The sequence below is a fragment of the Pristiophorus japonicus genome, chromosome 1 (assembly GCF_044704955.1).
Source record: "Pristiophorus japonicus isolate sPriJap1 chromosome 1, sPriJap1.hap1, whole genome shotgun sequence".
In the NCBI taxonomy this organism is placed as follows: domain Eukaryota; kingdom Metazoa; phylum Chordata; class Chondrichthyes; family Pristiophoridae; genus Pristiophorus; species Pristiophorus japonicus.
The window spans coordinates 281,375,049-281,400,085 of NC_091977.1; the positions used below are offsets into that span (position 1 = coordinate 281,375,049).

Here is a 25,037-nt window from a genome sequence, read left to right on the forward strand (position 1 = left end):
CCTGGCCCCTCATGATGGCCAAGCTGTGCAACATGCAGCACACTACAATGAATTCGGAAACCTGGTGAGGGGAGTATTAAAGGCTGCCTCCAGAGCAGTGCAGGCATGGGTCTGCTTGTAGGAGATGGCATATCTTTGTCAGCACTTCCTTTTTTGGAAGTGCAGCCTTCTCATACACTGCTCCTCAGAAAGCTGGAGGTCTGAGCATTGGTGCCTGTAAACCCATGGGAGGGGTTAGCCCTCCTCCTCAGACGTCTTCGGCCTCTCATCATCCGTGGGCCGACAAGGCCAAGAGTCCTTCCTCTAGCTTGACATGGAGCATGATACACTGGTGAATGAGTAATGCCCCCATTAAATTCTCTCACTGAAGTTGTAAGGGCACTATAATGGCAGATAAAAGTGAAGTTTGCAAATTGGAGCTTCACACAGCATTATGTGTGTAACTCTTGTAGTCAGTATGACCTGCGATGTAGGATCCTCATCCCGCCAATACCACCTGCCGCACCCTGGGACCGCCTGTTTCTTTCAGGTGTTTCCTGGGGTGGGCGTTAAATGAGGCGTTAAGGCCGAATGTTCCATCTGGGGTGCTAGCGCAGCATTGCATGATGATTGACGTTATCATCACGCTAAAAACAGAGGGTGGGGCCATAAGTTTTTGCTCCGGTGCAAACCAGTAGCCGAATCTTCCGCCCGGATGGTAAACCCTGGACGCCCAGCATAACGCCTAAAAATAGCATTTAATGCCCCGTTGGGGTGCTAACCGAGGCACAAATGAGCCAAAAATCCAGCCCAACATTTCAGGTCGATGACCTTTCATCAGAACTGGCGAATGTTTGAAATCAACAGATTCTTAAAACATTAATAATAATCTGTTAATTTTGAACATTCGCCAGTTCTGATGAAGAGTCGTCGACCTGAAACGTTAACTCTGTTTCTCTCCACAGATGCTGCCTGACCCGCTGAGATTTCCAGCATTTTCTGTTTTTATTTCAGATTTCAGCATCCGCCATATTTTCCTTTTGTGTTGTTGTTGGATGTGGGGTGTGGCTAATTTTAACGATTATAATCAAATTGACCACCATAATAAGTTGCAATTAACTGCCCAAAAAAATGTTTTGTATATGCAGAGCCCTTGGAATTACTTGGGTGGTTGTTCTTCGAGAGAGAAATGGGAAAGAACATGTCCAAGAGCAGAGTATGGCCTCCTTCGGTGATACATCTGCTACAGTGTGCTGGAACAGTGTAGTTTGTCCTCCTCTGTCTAACCTCAAGGCACTCTGTGTGTATGGAGTCACACCATTGCTCGCTCCAAGTAAAACTCCTGCAATGAATGGGTAAGATTACTCGAGAACATGGTGGAATGTAAGTAAGTTAAGTGCTCATGATGTTTATCTACACTTCATAGTTGAGGGAATGCAGATGGTGAACCTGATATAAGGCTGATTTTTTTCATCCTAGCCCTGTTCCCAAATAGTGTCCAAAAAAACTCTTATCACAGAGGGAAAATGGGTATTAATCATTTGCTGCCATCTTGATCCTAAATAACATCGCATTTACTCTGTGGCTTTTCTAATGTCTGCACCTGAAGTGGGTGCCGCAAAGTAAATATGATGCAAATGAATTTGTGGTCTCTGTACTCAAATTTCCTTTTAATAAGAAGTCTTGTGGCCCTGGACACAGAGAACATTTGGAAGTCTTTCCCCCCACCCCCCTCCGCCCCCACTCACAACCCACCTCATCCATTAAAATGCATGGAAAAATAGACCCGTAGCATGTTTACACAGTCACTGTGGCTCAGTGGGTAGCACACCTGTCTCTGAGTCAGAAGGTTGTGGGTTCAGGTCCCACTCCAGGAACTTGAGCACATAAAAAAAAATCTAGGCTGACACTCCAGTGCAGTGCTGAGGGAGTGCTGCACTGTCAGAGGTGCTGTCTTTCGGATAAGACGTTAAACCAAGGCCCCATCTGCCCTCTGAGGTAGATGTAAAAGATCCCATGGCACTATTTTGAAGAAGAGCAGGGGAATTATCCCCAGTTTCTTGGCAAATATTTATCCCTCAATCAACATAACTGAAAAAAACAGATTATCTGGTCATTATCACGTTGCTGTTTATGGGAGCTTGTGGTGCGCAAGTTGGCTGCCGAGTTTCCCACATAACAACACCAAAAGTACGTCATTGGCTGTAAAACGCTTTGAGACGCCAGTGGTCGTGAAAGGCCCTATATAAATGCAAGTCTTTTTGCATGAATAATAAATCACATCCTATCATCATAGACTATGTTTAAGTGAAACTGATCCAGCTGTTGTATGCAGCTTTTTTGCATTATGGTAAGTTTTAACGGGGACATCCTATTTGGCTAGGCTCCCTGGGCAAGGGCCTCATAGGGCCCTGCATTAATCTGCCCCTACCTATAATAGTACCGGGTGTAGCTCGGGCAAACTGCTCCCAGAAAAACACGGCGCCACTGATTCCAGATCGGCTGTATTGCTGCTCTCTATCTTGAGGGACAGACTCAAAAAAAGGTCTTTATTTTTGATTTTTTGAATAAAAAGTGTTTTTGCTGCTTCAGAACTTTGCAGAATGCTGCTGGTGATGGAGGCAGTGTTCGGTACTGTGCCAACCACACCATTTCTGCAATTATGGCTTATTTGGGCAAAACGAGGGAGAAACAACCACAAGCCCCCTTGACAGCTGCTGAAATTGTTTGCTTTGGTCTCTCCTGAGTCGCTAACAACTGGTTCCTTACTACAGAATAGGACTGCTTCTCCCCATCATCCCCACTCCCTGACCATAAACCTGCACCATTCCACTTGCACTGAGAAACCTCGCATGTTTAATCAGACTGTATTGACTTAAACGCTTCATTAGTCGTTTCTAATGTGCCAAATTGTGCAGCCACTTACTTGTCACTCCAGGAAATTACAATTCATGGTTGCATATGTTTTTACTTTGTGATATGTAGCCACCTTTAGATTGGATAAGTAAATGAAGATAAATACGTTAGTCCAGAAAACCATTTGGGAATGATGCACTGTTTTCAGTACTGCAACTTTTTTGTTTCCTCCATTTTTATCAAACTGATTTAGAATGAGGGGAGGGAGTGGGAAGATGTAGGTACATAAATATCATTGATTTTATTTAAACGGGCAGTGTCATATAAAACCGGTTTCAACTGAATGAAAACTAAAAGGATTTCAAATGAAGAATTGATATTTTAAATATAATCTTGCCACCTTCTTTTCCTACCCAACCACTTATTAAATATGTGCAAGTTCATCCTTTTCTTTTGTTCTTTGCTTTTCATCTGGTGCATTATCATACATACCTCATAGGTAACCATTAGTATCCAAATTTTATCTGTGCCTTTCTCGTAAGGCTTGCCCAACTCTACTACTCCTGAGGTGCTCCCACAGTGTTTTCAGCAGAGCATGTGAAGACCCTTGATGTGATTGTGGCTGACGAATTTTGGGCGTTTGAGCCTCTGAGGCCTGGCTACAGCAGTTCTCTGCTGCTAGGGCAGTCTGGTTCAGCTGACATTCTGGCATCATGGTTGATATTGACTGAAGAGGTGGCAAGGACGCAGATGTGCTAACATTCTGAGAGAGGGCAATGCGTGCTGCTCTCGCTCTGGCACTGCCACTTCCATGGGCTGGGGGACTCATTACTTCCACTCATCTGCTGGAAAGCAGACTGCAGAAGATGAGTGACATCTTGAAAGCCCCTCTCCATTTGCTCCATCAACCTGTCCAAGGTGACTGTCTTCCTCATCAAGGCTGAGCACCGGTTTGAGTCCAGAGTCTGCGGCTAGCTGTTTGAACTTCTGTTAAAGCAGCAAACCTGGTGAACATTGACTCCTGTTGTGAAGGCCCGGCTGCAGCATCCCTGGAGGTAGCCATACTCTCCAAGTTAGACTACAAGGTGCTGATGCCATGCAGGATGACACCACGCAGGCTGGAAGCAGACTCCTCCTCTACACTTTCAGCCAGGGTGGTGAAACTCCTTGTCAGGCCTTCCAATACTTCGTGCAACTGCTTGTGTGAAGCAAGCAGCTTTGTTTCTTTTCATTGCGAGGCCCCTTATGTCTGAATCTCTGTCCTCCACCGCAGAGCTGGAAGAGGACTGCAGGCTGTCTGCTGAACTGTCCCTGCCACCAATATCTGCTGCTGCTGCTCACTAGTGCTGGGTGTGCAAACTCCTCCACCTCGCTCTCTAACCCCGCTGGGTTGTTAATCTCTGTGCTAGTGTTTGGGAGTGATGGAGTGTGTGTCCCTTTAGAAGGGATTCTTGAGTTCATTGAAGCGTTTCCAGGACCTAGGGGTCGTGCTTCTGTCGCAGATGACCTTGGCAATCTCTCTCCCTATACCTGGTGGACCTGGATTTTGAGGATCTTCCTGGCACTGGCTATGAAGAGAACGTCCCTCCTCGCCCTGACTTCTTCCAACTCAACTTTGAGGGAGGCCATCCGATATCCACGCTAGCCTGTGCCTCATGCTGCCACAGTTTCTTGCTGCATGTCAGCTGTATGTTAGCTGTGACTCACCTCGCCTCTGAGTCAGAATGTTGTGCTCAAGTCTCACTCCAGGGACTTGAGCACACACAAATTTAGGCTGACACTCCCAGTACAGTGCTGAGGGAGTGCTGCACTGTCTGAGGTGCAGTCTTTTGGATGAGATGTTAAACCGAGGCCCCGTCTGCTCTCTCAGGTGGACATAAAAGATCCCACGGCACTATTTCGAAGAAGAGCGGAGGAGTTATCCCCAGTGACCTGGCCAATATTTATCCCTCAATCAACATAACAAAAACAGATTATCTGGTCCTAATCACATTGCTGTTTATGGGCGCTTGTTGTGCGCAAATTGGCTGCTGCGTTTCCAACATTACAACAATGACTACACTCCAAAAAGTGCTTCATTGGCTGTAAAGCACTTTGAGATGTCTGGTGGTGGTGAAAGGTGCTATATAAATCCAAGGCTTTTTTCTTTTTACACCATTTCAACAACAAATTCTTGCAGAAAGGTTTACAACTTTGCTTTTAAAAGGTGTTTTCCTACTTTAAATGGGCCTTTGCCGATGTGCTGAAAGTTGTGCTCCGGAAGAGGGCAGGTTTCCTGGCGTGCCAGTGAATTGGGTGAATAGTCCACCGGTGGGATTAAAATTAGGCCTGGGAGTTAAAATACCTGACGAATGTTTCTAATCCTGGCCACTGCAGATGTTCTTTTTCTTAAATTAATTCTCGGGATGTAGGTGGCATTTATTGATCATCTCCTGTCGCCGTTGAGAAGGTGGTGGGCCTTTTTGAACTGTTAGTCGCGGTCTGGTACAACTAAGTAGCTTGCTCGGCCAATTCAGAATCTGATTAAGAGTCAACCATGTTGGTGTGGGAGCTACATATAGGTTCCCTTCCTAAAGGGCATCAGTGCACCATTTGCGTGTTCATAACAAGCCGACGGCTTCATGGGCTCTTTTACAGGTACCTTTTTATTACCAGATTTTCATTGAAACAGTATTCACATTCACTCACTGCCATAGTAGGATATGAACTCATGGGCCTCTGTATTAACGTGGAGCCGGGAGCGTGCTGGAGGGGTGGTAGCAGGTGATGAACATGCATCATCATGGGATGCATAGGAATGCCCGATTTCAATCAGGTGCCTGATCGTTATTTTACTTCCGGGTTTCGTGAGTAGACGTGACGCAGACCCACATGGCGTGATTTCACCCCGACAATTTAAAGGACCAGTTCAGAAGGGAAATGGAGGAGGAGGCTTGGAGTGTCTGATGGAGAAAAACCAACGAGAAATTGGAAAATGACTGAGGAGAGGAAAGGCTGTGACAGATTCTCTGATACCTCTGTAACATCGTCTGTCTCCTCCCCTGCCTCAGCTCATCCACTGCTGAAGCCCTCATCGGTGCCTTTGTTACCTCTAGACTTGACTATTCCAAGGCACTCCTGGCTGGCTTTCCACATTCTACACTATGTAAACTAAAGGATATTCAAAACTCAGCAGCCCATGTCCTAACTCGCACCAAGTCCCGCTCACCCATCACCCCTGTGCTCGCTGACCTACATTGGCACCCGGTTAAGCAACACCTCGATTTCAAAATTCTCATCCTTGTTTACAAAACCCTCCATAGCCTCGCCTCTCCCTATCTCTGTAATCTCATCAGCCCCACAAGCCCCCCTGAGATGTCTGCGCGCCTCAGATTCTGCCTCCTGAAAATCCCTGATTATAATCACTCCACCATCGGTGGCCGTGCCTTCAGCTGCGTAGGCCCTAAACTCTGGGACTCCCACCCTAAACCTCTCTGCCTCTCTACCTCTCTTTCCTCCTTCAAGATGCTCCATAAAACCTACCTCCATGACCAACCTGCCGTAATTTCTTCTTATGTGGCTCGGTGTCAAATTTATTTGTTTTGTCTTATAACACTCCTGTGTAGTGCCTTGAGACATTTTACTACGTTAAAGGCACTATATAAATACAAGTTGTTGTTGACGCGCCTTTGAATGTGCTGCTGGGGGTAGTAAGGAGCAGGAGGGAGGCTGTTCCCAGCAAGTGGTAAAAAGAAGCCAGTTGCTACCACCGAGAAGGCCTGGCTGGAGGAGGTCAGCAGCATGAGTGTCACCCCTAGGTCATGGATTCAGTGCTGCAAGTGGTTCAATTACCTCGCCAGGACAGGAAAGGTGAGTAGAAAGCTATATTCACCCAGATCCTGCACTGCACCCCTTCTCACTTTGTCTTGTCAGTCCTGCTCCATTCACACTGCTCCTCAGCCCCATGGAACTCTCATCACCACCAATCAGACTGGCTCAATACACCTCTTGTCACCCTCACTCTTTTAGCATCCTCACCATCTCCTGTTTCCTCCCTCCACCACTGCCAGTTCTGCAATCCTCATGTCATCTTGTATGACCATTGCTAATCTCCGTTAGCGCGATATTGAAAGGCATGGCTCTCAAGCTCCATGCATGTGCCCGATTCTCACTTTCACCGTTTGCATTGTATCCTTCGGATGTACACATTCTGGCAGCGAGCATGTTGACCGGTTTTGACAAGATCATAGAGAGACTAGATCAGAGGTACCACTGATCTCTTCCATTACTTTCCGACAGACTGCTGTGGCGCTACCCCAGGGTAGAAAGGATGGGGGAATGGGCGAGGTAAGTGCATGCCTCATCCATTGCCACCCCCCTCAACCAATAGCTGATATGGTGCCTCCACTCCAGCTGGCCCACACTGCCCTTGCACAAGTGCAGGAAGAGCAGTGGGTGGCAGGGCCTTCACAGGCTCCAAAATCCAAAGATCGCCGACCAAGAGAAACTCGGGACAATTCGAAAGGTGCATAGCAGCCTTCCACCATCTCTGTCAAATCCACAGGGGCAGCATTACGTGGAACTGTCCGGCATAGGAAGGGAAAGAATATATAAATCAGAGGCTTAACACATGGGTGTCGCATTCTTTGTTTAGCCAATTAATTTGACCACTTTTTTTTTTTAATTGTCACACACCAGTCAACTGTCTCCCATGATTGAATGCAGACTTCGAAAGTCAGATAGTTATTTAATGGTTGTGGGAGGTGGTGAGGTGATTTGAATCTCTCAAGTCGGGGGTATTGAGGCTTACACGACTGCTGGTGTGAGGTGGGTATGGTTGGTGGGGTAATAATGGCTCAGTTGACATTGGTGGGACAGTAATGGTCCCGTTAACTGAACCTATGTGCTATTGAAGCATCCCTTGCGTCACAGGCAGCAATATGTTCCGGTGACTGTGCGTCCAAGTCCCCATCTTCTTTTTCATTGTTCTCCTCATCTGATCAATCATACGCACCTTCTTCACCCTGAACCTCCAGATCGCTTTACTGCGCTATGTTGCGTACAACACAGCCTGCAACAATGATCCGCGACACACTGGCTGGTGAACACTGCAGAGAACCTTCAGACTTGTTAAGGCACCAGAACCTCAACTTCAGTATCCTTGCTTGCTCGATTACGCATTGCGTGATGATGTGCTTGGCGTTGTACCTCTCCTGCGATTGAGTGGAGGGGTTCCTCAGAGATGTCGTAAGCAACAATTGAAGGGGGGATCCTTTGTCCTGAAGCAGCCAGCTTGGTCCCAGGCAGAAACGTGTGGATATTCGACTGCCGCAGCATGACTGCATCGTAGCAGCTGTTAGGGAATCATGCACAGAATCATAGAAATTTACAGCAAGGAAGGAGGCCATTTCGGCCCAACATGTCTGTGCCGACCGACAAAGAGCTATCCAGCCTAATCCCACTTTCCAGCTCTTGGTCCGTAGCCTTGTAGGTTACAGCACTTCAAGTGCACATCCAAGTACTTTTTAAATGTGGTGAGGGATTCTGTCTCTACCACCCTTTCGGGCAGTGAGTTCCAGACTCCCACCACCCTCTGGGTGCAAAAAATTCCCCTCAAATCCCATCTAAACCTCTATGCCACCTGGTAGTTGACTCCTCTGTGGAATCCACTCTATCTAGGCCCCTCATAATTTTATATACCTCAATAAGGTCTCCCTTCAATCTCCTCTGTTGCAAAGAAAACAACCCCAGTCTATCCAATCTTTATGCACGAACTTCTTCATGGTTGCAGATGAGCTTACACATTGATGGAGTGGAAGCCCTTGAGATTCACTATTGCCATGTGCATGCAAACTGTGGCACCCTGCACCTGTGGGAAGCCTGCCGGAGATGCGAGCCCCAATGCTCCGGAAGCAAAGGAATTTAGGGCGGTGGTTACTTTAACTACCATTGGCATGGCATGGCTGCCAGGTCCAGCTGGTCTTCCATTAGGAGCGACCACCTGCCGTGTTACCCAGAGCATCCTGAAGCACCGTATCTCCGAGGTCACTGAACCTCTGACTGTTACTGGGTGGGTGTGGCCTTGTGCGAGCACAAGCCCTATGGTGCTGCCTTTTCTGATGACCACTTGCAGCTCCCTCCTTGGCTTGCTGTTGCTGCTGGTCCTCCTCTTCCTTCTCCTCTCCATCAGTCCAGAACATGGCAGCACCCACAATGGATTCAATCCTCGCCAACTCTAGAATCTCTCATCACTATCTGAATCCAAGTACTTCAACAAAACTGTAGCCCACAATGAACTGAGGAAGCACCCGAGTGCAGAAATGTTCACATTTGAAGATAAGCACCTAAATAAATAGTCAGCCTCCGTTTCCCTGTCGACCTTGTTGACCTGCGATAAACCCGCACGGCAGTACTTAAATTAAATTCGAGGTCTTTATTGCATCACAGGACCCTGATTTAAATATGCTTGAGCTTCCCGCCTGTCCATAGCAGGGGCATGCGTCTGACCCATGTCTGCTTGGAGGCAGGATGGGGGATTTTCTCATTTTAACCATCCGCTCGACCCTCTACCGCTGATCGGGTTGGGGGAGGGGTGGTTAATATTGAGGTATGTTCTCCAGATTATTCTGGATTACTAGACCAGTAACATAATCATTACACTACTGTACCCATATTTTGAACAGTTGTACTTTGGAACTAGAAGAATGGGAGAACATAACATAAAAATTAGAAGCGGGTGTAGGCCATCCAGCTCAAGTCTGTTTCAGCCATTCAGTAAGATCATGGCTGATCTTTGACCCTGGTTCCAATTTCCCGCCCGATCCCCATATCCCTCGATTTCCCATAGAGTCCAAAATCTATCTATCTCAGCCTGGAATATACTCAGCAACCACTGCCCTCTGGGGCAGAGAATTCCAAAGATTCGCAACCCTCTGAGTGAAGAAATTCCTCCTCATCTCAGTCTTAAATGGCTGACCCTTTATTCTGAGACTGTGCCCCCAAGTTCTAGACTCTCCAGCCAGGGGAAACAACCTCTCAGCATCTACCCTGTCAAGTCAGAATCTTATGTTTCAATGAGATTGCCTCTCATTCTTCTAAACTCCAGGGAGTATCGGCCCATACTCATGGAGCATACTTTCTTTTTTTTTTTCCTTTTCTCCCCTTCCTTTTTTTTCCTAACTAATGTAGGAAGCCATTGCAGGGTAAATATGTGCTTGGTAAAATTCTCCTGTTTCTCCCCCCCCCCCCCCCCCATCATTTTAATTTGAAACTGGAGTTTCCCGAAGTACCACAAGAATCTGCTGGTTAAACTTTAGCTGTTTCAAAAAATTAAAAATAATGTCTCTTTTCTGAAAGAAATGATACAGGTATTGAGCAATCTCGGGTGCATGCGTTGTGACTAATCTCAAGCTATGTGTTTTTAAAATGTTTTTTAGACCTCGACGGCGATCTCTACTTGCGGAATACAATCTAACAACTCTGGAAGAGTCCAGTACATATATTGGTGGTGACAAGCTTGTCAAGTTACAGTGCTTATACCCTGGCATGTTGTTGGGATTCTGGCAAGTGAGTTAATAACTAGGTTTTTAACTTATTTTCGCATTCTCGTCTCTAGGAAAGGAAAAAACTTGCATTTATACAGGTGCCATTCACAGCCTCACGACGTCCCAAAGCGCTTCACAGAAAATTAGTTACTTTTAAGTGTAGTTACTGTTGTAATTGATACGTCCTTACTATACAGTATAAATGCACACGAGGCCCATGCTTGAGAGAAGGTCAGTCTGTGACCTATCCTTTATTCCATAGCACTCAAGTGATGGAAGTGGGTGGAGTTTCCCCTTTTATATCTGAAGGTCCAGGTAAGGGGTGTCTCCCACAAGTTCACCACTTAGTGGTCATTGTTCTCACAGTGTACAACTTAGGTCAGATTATACATGGGTTACAATGTTGGTTGAATACATGACATCACCTCCCCCCGCCCCCCCCCCCCCCAAAGTCTTATTGGGATCACAGATTGAGTCTCTCTGGTGGTTTACGCTCTCTTGTAGAGCGCCTGAGTTGGGGCTCCGGTTGTTGGGCGCTGGCTTGAGTGTCTGCTGTTTGCAGTGCCTCAGGCCTGTCCGGACTGCCCACAGTGACTGGGCTCTCCTCCCTTTGGTTCCTGTGTTCGGTCACCTGTGGAGGAGTGAACTCTATCTCATGTTCTTCCTCTGCTTCTTCTATGGGGTTGCTGAACCTCCTTTTTGTTTGATCCACATGTTTGCGGCAGATTTGTCCATTGGTAAGTTTAACTACCAGAATCCTATTTCCCTTTTTGGCAACCACAGTGCCTGCGAGCCATTTAAGCCCTGCAGCGTAGTTGAGGACAAAAACAGGGTCATTTACATCAATACATCGCGCCCTCACATTCCTGTCATGGTAGTCATATTGTGACTGCCGCTTGCTTCTTTCATGGTGGGGTGTATAAGGGATAACCGGGTTTTGAGCGTCCTTTTCATTAGCAGCTCTGCGGGTGGAACCCCTGTGAGCGAGTGTGGTCGGGATCTGTAGGCCAACAGGAGGCGTGATAAGCGGCTTTGGAGGGAACCCCCTTGGATTCTGAGCATCCCCTGTTTGATTATCTGCACTGCTCATTCTGCCTGGTCATTTGAGGCCAGCTTGAACGGTGCCGTTCTGACATGGTTAATTCCATTGCCTGCCATGAAGTCCTGGAATTCAATGCTTGTGAAGCACGGGCCATTGTCGCTGACCAAGATGTCCGGTAGACCGTGGGCGGCGAACATTGCCCATAGACTTTCGACCGTGGCAGAGGATGTGCTTGAATTTAAAATGTCACACTCGACCCATTTGGAGTAGGCGTCTACTACAACCAAAAACATTTTTCCCATGAAAGGACCTGCGTAGTCCACATGGATGCGTGACCAAGGCTTGGCGGGCCATGGCCAGGGGCTAAGGGGGGCTTCCCTGAGCGCATTGCCCAGCTGGGCACACGTGTTGCACCTGCGAACGCAAAGTTCCAGATTTGCATCTATCCCTGGTCACCAAACTTGTGACCTGGCAATTGCCTTCATCGTGATCATGCTCCTTGTGGAGTTCTCTGATGAACACCTCTCTGCCCATCTGGGGCATGACTGCCTACTGTGGAGAAACCGCATAATCAGCCTGAATCGAGAGTTCATCCCTGCGCCTGTGAAATGGTTTAAATTCCTCAGGGCATGCCCTGTACGTGGCTGCCCAGTCCCCATTCAGGACACATTTCTTGACTAGAGGCAATAGCGGGTCTCTATTTGTCCAGACTTTAATCTGAGGGGCTGCCACGGGCGAGCCTTTGCTTCCGAAAGCTTCAACAGCCATGACCATCTCAGCAGCATGCTCGGTAGCCCCCTCAGTGGTGGCTAGTGGGAGCCTGCTGAGCGCATCGGCGCAGTTTTCGGTGCCCGGTCTGTGCCAAATAGTGTAGTCATAGGCGGCTAACATGAGTGCCCACCTCTGTATGCGGGCCGATGCGTTTGCATTTATGGCCTTGTTGTCGGCCAAAAGGGACGTTAGGGGTTTGTGATCTGTCTCCAACTCAAATTTCCTGCCAAACAGGTACTGGTGCATTTTCTTTACCGCATATACACATGCGAGCGCCTCCTTTTCTACCATCCCGTAGCCCCTTTCTGCCTGGGACAGACTTCTGGAGGCATAAGCTACCGGCTGTAACTGACCCTTGGCATTGACATGCTGCAACACACACCCGACACCATAGGACGGCGCATCACACGTTAAAGCAAGTTTCTTACACGGGTCATATAGCATTAACAGATTGTTGGAACATACCAAATTGCGTGCTCTATTAAAAGTCCTTTCCTGGCTGTCTCCCCAGACCCATTCGCGACCTTTGCATAGGAGCACGTGTAGCGGCTCTAGCAGCGTGCTCAATTTGGGAAGAAAGTTACCAAAATAGTTCAGGAGCCCCAGGAATGAACGCAGCTCCGTCGTGTTACGGGGTCTGGGTGCTCTCTGGATCGCTTCCGTCTTGGACGCAGTAGGGCTGATCCCGTCTGCTGCTACCCTCATTCCCAGGAATTCCATCTCTGGAGCTAGGAAGACACACTTCGCCTTTTTCAGTCGCAGCCCTACCCGGTCCAGTCTGCGTAGCACCTCCACCAGGTTATGGAGGTGTTCTTCAGTATCGTAACCCGTGATGAGGATGTCGTCCTGAAAAACCACCATCCCTGGAATCGACTTGAGGAGGCTTTCCATATTTCGTTGGAACATCGCAGCGGCCAAGCGAATCCCAAACGGACATCTGTTGTACTCAAACAACCCCTTGTTGTCGTGATGGTGGTCAGCTTCTTCGACTCACTCGCCAGCTCCTGGGTCATGTAAGCTGAGGTCAGGTTCAATTTTGAAAAAAGTTTGCCACCGGATAGCATCGCAAAGAGGTCCTCTGCTCTCGGTAGCGGGTACTGGTCTTGGAGTGACACCCGATTGATGGTGGCCTTGTAATCGCCACGATTCCTGACCGACCCATCCGCCTTGAGCACCGGCACAATCGGGCTCGCCCAGTCACTGAATTCGACTGGCGAGATGATGCCTCCCTTCAGCAGGCGGTCCAATTCGCCTTCTATCTTTTCCCGCATCACGTACGGCACTGCTCTGGCCTTGTGGTGTACTGGCCTGGCGTCCGGGTTTATGTGAATCACTACCTTGGCCCCCATGAAAGTGCCAATGCCGGGTTGAAATAATGAGTCAAATTTGTCCAGGATCTGTGAGCATGATACTCGCTCCACGGAGGAAATTGCATTGACATCGCCCCATTTCCAGTTCATGACAGCAAGCCAACTCCTCCCCAGTAGTGCGGGACCGTCCTCCGGGACAACCCAGAGTGGCAACCTGTTCTCTGAATCTTTGTGGGTCACGACTACCATGGCGCTGCCTGGCACCGGAATGATCTGCTTTGTGTATGTCCGTAGCTGTGCGTCAATCGGCGATAATTTTGGCCTCCTGGCCTTGGACCCCCACAACTTTTCGAACTGTTTGATACCCATCAGGGACTGGCTGGCCCCCGTGTCTAGTTCCATTGATACTGGGATGCCATTGAGGAGCACGTTCATCATTATCGCTGGCATCCTGGTGTATGAACTGTATACGTGCTCCACATGAACTCGCTGAACTTCAACTTCCAGCGATTTCCCCCAGCGTTCATTTCTGCAGGTATTTTGCTCATCTCTGCAAACTCCGGCTGAGTGTGTGCCTCCACGCCTCCAACATGAGCTGCTGTTTGAAACAAAAGGTCCCTTGCCAGTCGATCGTCCCTGACTGCCCCTGTTATTGTCTTTGAGTGCGCCATTAACAGGTGTTGATGGCCCCATTACTGGCCGCATTGTCCCTTGCAATGGCGTGAATCGCTGTTCAGCTTGCCATTGTCTCTGTCAAACTCCCCCTCTGGGTTCGGCTACATGTTGGAGCATGCCCGACTGCCCTTGTCTGCCTGGAGAATTGTGTGCTGCTTTAACAATGTTGAATCTCTGTCCCAACCATTTCTTAACACAGTACCTCTCGTCTGTTCTGCTCGTGGCCATGCTCGCGTGGTTTAAATCCCAGTTTCTCATCGCCATTGATACGTCCTTACTATACAGTATAAATGCACACGAGGCCCATGCTTGAGAGAAGGTCAGTCTGTGACCTATCCTTTATTCCATAGCACTCAAGTGATGGAAGTGGGTGGAGCTTCCCCTTTTATATCTGAAGGTCCAGGTTCGGAGTGTCTCCCACAAGTTCACCACCTAGTGGTCATTGTTCTCAGTGTACAACTTAGGTCAGATTATACATGGGTTATAGTGCTGGTTGAATACATGACAGTAATGTAGGAAATACTGCGGCCAGTTGCACAGAGGGTCCCACAAACAGCAATGAAGTAAATGGCCAGATAAGCAGTTTCACAACTTGCCATAACATAAGAACATAAGAATTAGGAGCAGGAGTCGGCCATTTGGCTCCTCGAGCCTGCTCTGCCATTCAATACAATCATGGCTGATCTACCTCAACTCCACTTTCCTGCACTATCCCCATCTCCCTTGATTCCCTTAATATTCAAAAATCTATCGATCTCTGTCTTGAATATACTCAACGACTGAGGCTCCACAGCTTTCTGGGGTAGAGAATTCCAAAGATTCACCAACCTGTGAGTGAAGAAGTTTCTCCTCATCTCAGTCCTAAAAGACCAACCCCTTATTCTGAGACTGTGACCCTGGATCTAGATTCCTCAACCAGAGGAAACATCCTCCCTGTATCAACCCTGTCAAGCCCTGTAAGAATTTTGTATGTTTCAATGAGATCACATCTCATTCTTCTAAACTATAGAGAATATAGGCCTAGTCTACTCAATCTCTCCTCTTAGGACAATTCCTCCATTCCAGGAATCCGTCTGGTGAACCTTCGTTATACTCACTCTATGGCAAGTATATTGTTAGTCCTCTACCATAACCACTAGGTTACCATACTTTGTTATAAATTAAATCCGACAAGAGAATGGGTAAAACTGCACAAGCAACTTTAACAAAATTGTGTGGCGTGGTTAGCGTTGGTTGTCTTGGCTTCAAGTCCTCGATATTAGCGGTGGGGGGGGAAACGCAGTTGATCGGGGGAAAACCCACCACAGTCGGAAATGTGGCGTCCCTGCCGATCTTAACAGCAGGGCCTCATTTAAATAATCTGCAGACTTCTGCCTGAACAGCAAACCGAATTGGCAGGCGGGTGCGCGTGCAAATTAGCTGCAGAGGGCTGCAGCCAGGAATTTGTGGGGACAGTGCCCGGCAGTCAGGATGAAGGCTTCGGACCGAAAAAGGGCAGGGGAGGAGGGGGTGGGGGAGTGGTGGGGCGGGGGAGCGGAGGAGGGAGGTTGGAAATGAAGAGGAAAACGAGGCAGCAAGCGCGTGATCCAGAGTGGTGGGGGGGTGCGGTGGGAGGAAACATCGGGGTCGTGATCAGGGCTGGAGGAGGCCGAAGGCTTGCTTGATGCTTGGGGCGGGGAAGCACTGCTCCTGGCTCACAAGGAGTGCTAAAAGGAGCACTTGCTTTAGCTAGTTGGCACTTCCTGCCTCGAATATGTTGCTGGGAGTCCCACAGTGTGGGCCTGCCCCTCATTCACTTAAATTTAATGTTCATTTTGAATGTTAATTAGGCCTCCTCCTGTCTTTTGCAGGAGCCTCATCGATGGCCTTATTTCTGATAAATTTTAAACGGGCGGGAGGAAGAAGAATGGAAGTGCAATAGTGGTAGGGGATTCAATAGTCAGGGGAACTGACAGGCGTTTCTATGGCCGCAGACGTGACTCCAGGATGGTATGTTGCCTCCCTGGTGCTAGGGTCAAGGATGTCACTGAGCGGCTGCAAGACATTCTGGGGGGAGAGGGTGAACGGCCAGAGGTCGTAGTCTATATCGGTACCAATGACATAGGTAGAAAGAGGGATGAGGTCCTGCAGGCAGAGTTTAGGGAGCGAGGAGAGAGATTGAAAAGCAGAACCTCAAAGGTAGTAATCTCCGGATTACTGCCGGTGCCACGTGCCAATGAGTACAGAAATAGAAGGATAGAGATGAATACATGGCTGGAGAGATGGTGCAGGCGGGAGGGCTTTAGATTCCTGAGGCATTGGGACCGTTTCTGGGGGTGGTGGGACCTGTACAAGCTGGACAGGTTGCACCTCAACAGAGCCGGGGCCAGTATCCTCGCAGGAGGTTTTGCTAGTGCTGTTGGGAAGGGTTTAAACGAGCTTTGCAAGAGGATGGAAACCGGAAAATAGATTCAGTGGGGAGAGAAGCAAAGTTGGAATTGGGCAGCAGAGAAGTAGTAGAAGGTGAATTTGGAAGACAGAGGAAACGAGAGCTGGAAAATAGACAACAGGGGAATTTGGGAATACTAAATTGTATATACTTCAATGCAAGGAGTATAGGAAATCAGGCAGATGAGCTGAGCACAGATTGACACTTGTGATTACGATATAATAGCTATTACTGAGACAAGGCTAAAAGAAGGGTAGCTCAATATTCCTGGTTGGTTTTCAGACGGGATAGAGAGAGGGGTAAAAAAGGAGGGGAGGTTGCAGTCTTGATTAAAGAAACAGTTACAGCTGTGAGAAGAGTTGATATGTTCGAGGGGTAATCAAACGAGGCCATATGGGTTGAATTAAAGAACAAAATTGGATCGCTCACACTATTGGGAATGTACGATAGACCCCCAAGCAGTTAGAGGGAGATAGAAGAACAAAAAGTGGGCAAATTGCTGTGAAGTGCAAAAACTATAGAGCTGTAATAGTGGGGGATTTCAACTACCCTTACATTAACTGAGAAAAAGGTAGTGTGAATGGTACAGATGGTGCGGAATTCCTAAAATGCGTTCAGGAGTCCTTCTTTAGCCAGAATGTAACAAGCCCAACAAGGGAGGGAGCGGTTCTGGACTTGGTTTTGGGGAATGAAGAGGGGCAGGTGGAAGGGATATCAGCGGGAGAGCATTTTGGTGCTAGTGATCATAATGCAATAAAATTTAGGGTGGTTATGGAAAAAAACAAAGGGAGACCAGGAATAAAAGTTCTCAATTGGGGTAAAGCCAATTTTGCTGAGCTGAGATGGGATTTGGCCAAACTGGACTGGAAATGGCTACGTGATGGTAAGTCAGTATCAGAGCATTGGGAAGCATTCAAGGAGGAGATTGAGGGTATAGAGCAAGTACGTTCCCATAAAAAGTGTGAAATATTAGACGAGATAAACATAATGAGAGGGGATGTATTAAGGGGCTTAGCAGCTTTGAAAGTGGATAAATCCCCAGGCCCAGATGAAATGTATCCCAGGCTGTTAAGAGAAGCAAAAGAGGAAATAGCAGAGGCGCTAACCATCATTTTCCAATCCTCTCTGGCTACAGGTGCAGTGCCAGAGGACTGGAGGACTGCTAATGTTGTACCTTTCTTTAAAGAGGGCGAAAGGAATAGACCGAGTAATTACAGGCCAGTCAGCCTAACCTTGGTGGTGGGAAAATTATTGGAAAAAGTCCTGAGGGACAGGATAAATCTTCATTTCGAAATACATGGATTAATCAAGGACAGTCAGCATGGATTTGTCAAGTGAGGGTCGTGTCTGACTAACTTGATTGAATTTTTCGAGGCGGTAACCTGGAGGGTCAATGAGGGCAGTGCATATGATGTAGTGTGTATGCATTTTAGCAAAGCTTTTGATAAGGTCCCACATGGCAGACTGGTCACGAAAGTAATAGTCCATGGGATCCAGGACAAAGTGGCAAGTTGGATCCAAAATTGGTTCGGAGGCAGGAAGCAAAGGGTAATGGTTGATGGGCGTTTTTGTGACTGGAAGGCGATATTCAGTGGAGTTCCACAGGGCTCAGTGGTGGGTCCCTTGCTTTTTGTGGTATATATCAATGACTTGGACTTGAATATTGGGGGTATGATTAAGAAGTTTGTAGATGACCTTAAAATAGGTTGTGTGGTTGATAATGAAGAAGAAAGCTGAAAACTGCAGGAAGATATCAATGTACTGGTCAGATGGGCAGAACAGTGGCAAATGGAATTCAATCCGGATAAGTGTGAGCTAATGCATTTGGAGAAGTCTAACAAGGCAAGGGAATACATATTAAATAGTACAACACTGAAAAATGTAAAGGAACAAAGGGACCTTGGAGTGTTGGTCTACAGATCCCTGAAGGTAGTAGGCCAAGTAGATAAGGTGGTTAAGAAGGCATATGGAATACAAGAGCAAGGAGGTTATGCTTGAACTGTATAAAACACTGGTTAGGCCACAGCTGGAGTACTGTGTGCAGTTCTGGTCACCACATTACAGGAAAGATGTGATCGCACTGGAAAGGATGCAGAGGAGATTTACAAGAATGTTGCCTGGACTGGAGAATTTTGGCTATGAGGAAAGATTGGAGATATTGGATCTTTGGAACAGAGGAGGCTAATGGGAGACTTGATTCAGGTGTATAAAATTATGAGGGGCCTGGATGGAGTGGCTAGGAAGGACCTGTTTTCCTTGGCAGAGGGGTCAATAACCAGGGGGCATAGATTTAAAATAATTGGGAGGTTTAGAGATGATGTGAGGGGAAATTTCTTCACCCAGAGGGTGGTGGGGGTCTGGAACTGACTGCCTGAAAGGATGGTAGAGGCAGAAATCCTCACCACATTTAAAAGATACTTGGATGTGCACTTAAAGTGCTGTAACCTACAGGGCTACGGACCAAGAGCTTGGAAAGTGGGATTAGGCTGGATTGCTCGTGGTCGGCCGGCACGGACACGATGGGCTAAAATGTGTCCTTCCGTGTTGTAAATTTGTATGATTCTATGAATGGGTTTGGGTTGGGACCGAGATCAACCCTTTCTCGCCCATGGGGGATGGAGGCATAAAATCAAGGCCCGAATGTCTGTATGAATTGATCAGTCGTCAAAAGTAGAGAAGGACTTGATCAGTGAGAGCTTGCAGTTTCTCCTAACACCTGTGTCATTCTGAAAATTTTCCATTACTATTTTAAATTATGCAAGGAATCATTCATCTCCAGAACGTGTACTTAAATCAATTAACAAAAACGTTTAATTGTATTTGTCCATTTCATTAGATTTATTTGGTTATCCTGAGTCATTTAAAAGTACATTAATCAACATCAAACCTGGAGAACTGTGCACAGTTTTTGTCTCCTTAGCTGAGGAAGGATATACTTCCCTTAGAAGAGGGTGCAATGAAGGTTCACTAGATTGATTCCTGGGATGAAAGGGTTGTTCTACAACAGTGACTAAATTCCAAAAGTACTTCATTAGCTGTAAAGTGCTTTGAGACGTTCGGTAGTCGTGAAAGGCGTTATATAAATGCAAGTCATTCTTTCTTATACTCTCCGAAGTTTAGAAGAATCAGAGGTAATCTCATTGAAACATATAAGATTCTGAGTGGGATTGACAGGGTAGATGCTGAGAAGTTGTTTCCCCTGGCTGGAGAGTCATCATCTTAGCCAGTCCCTCGAATCGAAGATGACTTGCTTCCATGTCAAAAAGTTCACGGGTGTTTCAATGAAGGACCTAAAATTCCAGGTCCCAAACTACATGTTGAAGGGTGGAAGATGCCTGTGCTTGGATTTTTTTAACGTGTGGTGACCGTTGCTCATCAGCCACCACACGGACTCGACAGAACCAGGTCTTGGTCCAGTAGCAAGGATTAACCAAGACGACTGGAGACCAGCCCTGCTGCACAGACCTAGTGCGCACACATATCGTAGTGTGGGCTGGCCTGTACTGCCACTGGGCCCTCGTCTCTTCTGGGCCCCAATCACGTCCCTCTACAATCTCTCGCCGCTTCTTCGCTCTGACCTCGCCACTCCTGCATCTGCCTGCACTCCAGTCAGCGATCTTGGTGACGTCCCTCTTCCCTGCTGTTGCTCTCCTGCTCCAGCACGTGCTGCTCTCTGGAGTGGTATGCCACCACGCTGCTCCTTCTGCTCCCTGGCCTGCTCTGATGGTACTCGCAGGCCGGGAGCCACTCAGCCTGCTGGGCTATGCCACCACGCTGCTCCTTCTGCTCCCTGGTCTGCTCCAATGGTGCTCGCAGGCTGGGGCCCGCTCAGCCTGCTGGGCTAGGCCGCCACGCTGATCCTTCTGCTGGAGAGTCTAGAACTAGGGGACATTATCTCAGGATAAGGGATAGGCCATTTAAGACCAAGATGAGGAGACATTTCTTCTGAGGGTTGTGAATCTGTCATTCTCTAACCCAAAGGCTGTGGATGCTCAATCATTGAGTATATTCAAGGCTGAGATCGATAGATTTTTGTACTCTTGGGGAATCGAGAGCTATGGGGATAGGGCAGGAAAGTGGAGTTGAAGTCAAAGATCAGCCATGATCTTATTGAATGGAGGAGCAAGCTTGAGGGGCTGTATGGCCTATTCCTGCTCCTAATTCTTATGTTCATATGTAAACATTTTGTAACCACTTCATGCAATTGTATATATTTTCCCTTTTTAAAATGTTTTTTTTAAAATCCAATTTGATCAAATATCTTCAGCTTGTTTGCACTCAGTTGCATTTTGCCATTGATTTGTGCATTACACACACAAATATAAAGTAATTTAGTGAAATAAAAACAGAAAATGCTGGAAATACTCAGCAGGTCAGGCAGCATCTGTGGAGCGAGAAACAGTGTTAATGATTCAGGTCGGTGACCCTTCGTCAGACCTGTGAGATTGTTTTAGTATTAAAATTCTTTTTAAAAACATGTCAACCTATTCAGTATTTATGAAATGTATTTATTAGCATCTTTTACAAAAATTAAATAAGCGTTTCTAAACTTGCAGAAAAAGCAAGTTGTAAATGATCCCAAACCACATCCAATACTTTTAAGATAATGCTATTGAGAAGTGTCCCAAAATGTTAACATTTTCTGTACAATATTTAATATATTTTGGAAATAAATTCTTATAATTGATTTGTAAATGTACATGTTAAAACTGACAAAAAATCAATGTTATAAAAGGTAACAAACATCAGATTTAATGGAAATACAAGTACATAATCATGGTAATCTGTGATTACTAGAGAAGAATCATTAACACTGATATTGTCATACCAGACTGTAGTTAAAAAGTAACAAAATAAAATGGTTTCTAAATAAATAAAATGGGCTAAATATACAGGGTATAAGTATATGTGATACAGGGTAATACAGGAAAAAATATTATTCCAATATTGATGTTAAATGCAGATAGCATCAGGAAATCACTGAAGAGACACCAAGTGGTTGAGATGGAGCTGAGTATGGATCTGGGTCTTGTGTCCCAAACATTATTATATCGTTATAATGATGCAATATAGGTCCCACACAAGAGATTGGTATGCAAAATCAAAACACATGGTATTGGGGGTAATGTACTGATGTGGATAGAGAATTGGTTGGCAGGCAGGAAGCAGAGAATCGGGATAAATGGGTCTTTTTCAGAATGGCAGGCAGTGACTAGTGGAGAGTCTCGGGGCTCAGTGCTGGGACCCCAGCTCTTTACAATATACATTAATGATTTAGATGAAGGAATTGAGTGTAATATCTCCAAGTTTGCAGATGACACTAAACTGGGTGGTGGTGTGAGCTGTGAGGAGGACGCTAAAAGGCTGCAGGGTGACTTGGACAGGTTAGGTGAGTGGGCAAATGCATGGCAGATGCATTATAATGTGGATAAATGTGAGGTTATTCACTTTGGGGGCAAAAACATGAAGGCAGAATATTATCTGAATGGCAGCAGATTAGGAAAGGGGGAGGTGCAATGAGACCTGGGTGCCATGGTTCATCAGTCATTGAAAGTTGGCATGCAAGTACAGCAGGCGGTGAAGAAGGCAAATGGTATGTTGGCCTTCATAGCTAGGGGATTTGAGTATAGGAGCAGGTTGATCTTAATGCAGTTGTATAGGGCCTTGGTGAGGCCTCACCTGGAATATTGTGTTCAGTTTTGATCTCCTAATCTGAGGAAGGACATTCTTGCTATTGAGGGAGTACAGCGAAGGTTCACCAGACTGATTCCTGGGATTGAGGGACTGACCTATGAGAAGAGACTGGATCAACTAGGCCTTTATACACTGGAGTTTAGAAGGATGAGAGGGGATCTCATAGAAACATATAAGATTCTGACGGGACTGGACAAGTTAGATGCGGGAAGAATGTTCCCGATGATGGGGAAGTCCAGAACCATGGGACACAGTCTTAGGATAAGGGGTAGGCCATTTAGGACTGAGATGAGGAGAAACTTCTTCAGTTGGAGAGTTGTTAACCTGTGAAATTCCCTGCCGCAGAGAGTTGTTGATGCCAATTCATTGGATATATTCAAGAGGGAGTTAGATATGGCCCTTACGGCTAAAGGGATCAAGTGGTATGGAGAGAAAGCAGGAAAAGGGTACTGAGGGAATGATCAGCTATGATCTTATTGAATAGTGGTGCAGGCTCGAAGGGCTGAATGGCCTACTCCTGCACCTATTTTCTATGCTAATATAATAACAGAAAGTGCTGGAAATACTCAGCAGGTCAGGCAGCATCTGTGGAGCGAGAAACAGAGTTAACATTTCGGGTCGATCACCCTTTGTCTTCAACCCTTCATCGTCGACCTGAAATGTTAACTCTGCTTCTCTCTCCACAGATGCTGCCAGATCTGCTGAGTGCTTCTAGCATTTTCTATTTTTATTTCAGATTTCCAGCATATTTTGCTTTTGTATTATTATATCGCTAGTTGTGTCACGAGTTAATATGGGAGCCCAGACTCAGAACTCTGTGAGCCAATATAAATTGTGAGCAATATTAGGTTTAATGAAATCTAACCTGAAAATAACATAATATACAAATGTTTGAAGATGAATTTAGAGAATAATTGTCAACTCACAGTTAGAAATTGAGTATAATAGAGTAGGTAAAGGGGATTCAGATTGTTAAATTAAAAACTTTCTGCATATTGAAAGAGGCAGAAAATTGCTTCTCTTTCAGTTATAACTTCATTAAATTGTGTAACTGAGAAAATTGAAAAGGTGTCTGTCTTTTTAAACGTATAACTTTTTTGCTTGTTGTGGTCATAAGAACACACTTTTAACATCTATTATTCACTTGAGTTTACATCGATGGCAAAGCAAGCTGTACTGGGTGAGAAAAATACTTGCATAATGACTGTATTTTCACACATACAACTGAGTTTCTATTATTGTATAAAACATCCAAAGATATCCAGTTGGTGGAGTTTATCCACATTCTTCAGTATCTTAATATCGAAATTATGATTTCAACGTTATTTCAACAGCAAATATCTTCTCGACTTGACTATTGCAATGCATTCCTGGCTGGCCTCCCATCTTCCACTCTCCGTTAACTTGGTCATCCAAAACTCGGCTGCCTGTGTCCTAACTCGCACCAAGTCCCGCTCACCCATCAGCCTGTGCTCGCTGACCTTCATTGGCTCCCAGTCCTGCAATGCCTCAATTTTAAAATTCTCATCCTTGTTTTCAAATCCCTCCATGGCCTCGCTCCTCCCTATCTCTGAAACCTCCTCCAGCCCTACAATCCTCTCTGATATCTGCGCTCCTCCAGTTCTGCCCTCTAGAGGATCCCTGATTTTAATCGCTCCACCTTTGCCAGCCATGCCTTCAGCTACCAAGGCTCCAAGCTCTGAAATTCCCTCCCCAAACCTCTCCGCCTCTCTATCTTTCTTCCTTTACGATGCTCCTTAAGCCCTACCAAGCTTTTGGTCATCTTCCCTAAATATCTTCTTATGTGGCTCAGTGTCAAATTTTGTTTAACGGTCCTGTGAAGCGCTTTGGGATGTTTTATTACTTTTAAGGCGCTATATAAATACAAGTGGTTGTGTTTGCGGTGTTCTTTGTTATGACAGCTAATATAAAGTGAGAGCCAAATGTTTTATCTCATCATATGATCTTTCAAGAGCAACAAAGTGCTTTTGCATTTTTTTTATATGACATATATGCAATGACAGTGGCACCAGAATGATCTCCCCTATGAACACCAACAGATAAAAGTTAAAGCAGTGCACTCTTCAGCACCAACACTTTTCTTTTAAATGTTCTAGGAGGATGGGGAATTGGCTGTTATTATTGCAAGTCTTCATTTCCATCAACTCATTGAGAAGTGCACTTTGGGATCGGTCACCTGGTAAGGCGAATTGCATTTGTGTGTCAAAGCAATAAAAAAAATAACTTAAATGGTTAAGCACTCGGTAACTGAAACATCTATCTAAATTGCATTGGATTTATAAAAAATTAGGATTTATATTAGCCATATTTAACAAAAAGATTATATTTGTTCATATCAAGAAAAGTTGTAACCTTTTTATTCAGCGTGAGAGTTGGATGAGCCCATCCCTTTTTCTATCTAAAAAGGCTTTCTCAGTTAATATGATATGTACGGGGAGGTTTCTGACCTTTAGACATGATGTGTGTATTTTATTTATTTACATTCTCTCTCTTTTGATATTTTGAAAATGAAAGCCCTTATTCACCACCACCTCATGAGCCAGTGTTGGACGACATTGACCCAGAATTTGGGCTGCATGGCTACCATTGCCACATTACCTTGCACAACGGAAAAAGCTCCTACATGTCTGGTAGTTTTCATAACCTGTTCTGTAGAAAAGGTAAGAAGGCTTCCATCTTAGTTTGTATTGCTGCTATATTTTGATGAAAGATATTTGGGGCACCAATGATTTACCCTT

At 46.1% G+C, this 25,037-nt stretch overlaps 1 protein-coding gene across 1 annotated transcript in view; it reads left to right on the forward strand.

The window, feature by feature from the left end:
- fbxo15 (F-box protein 15) overlaps positions 1–25,037 on the forward strand; it is a 90,284-nt gene that overhangs the window by 47,614 nt on the left and 17,633 nt on the right. The window contains exons 5-8 of the mRNA XM_070888465.1: positions 1,128–1,334; positions 10,251–10,380; positions 24,396–24,478; positions 24,814–24,959. Of these exons, the coding sequence (XP_070744566.1) occupies positions 1,128–1,334; positions 10,251–10,380; positions 24,396–24,478; positions 24,814–24,959 (566 nt within the window). The remainder of the gene's footprint in view (positions 1–1,127; positions 1,335–10,250; positions 10,381–24,395; positions 24,479–24,813; positions 24,960–25,037) is intronic.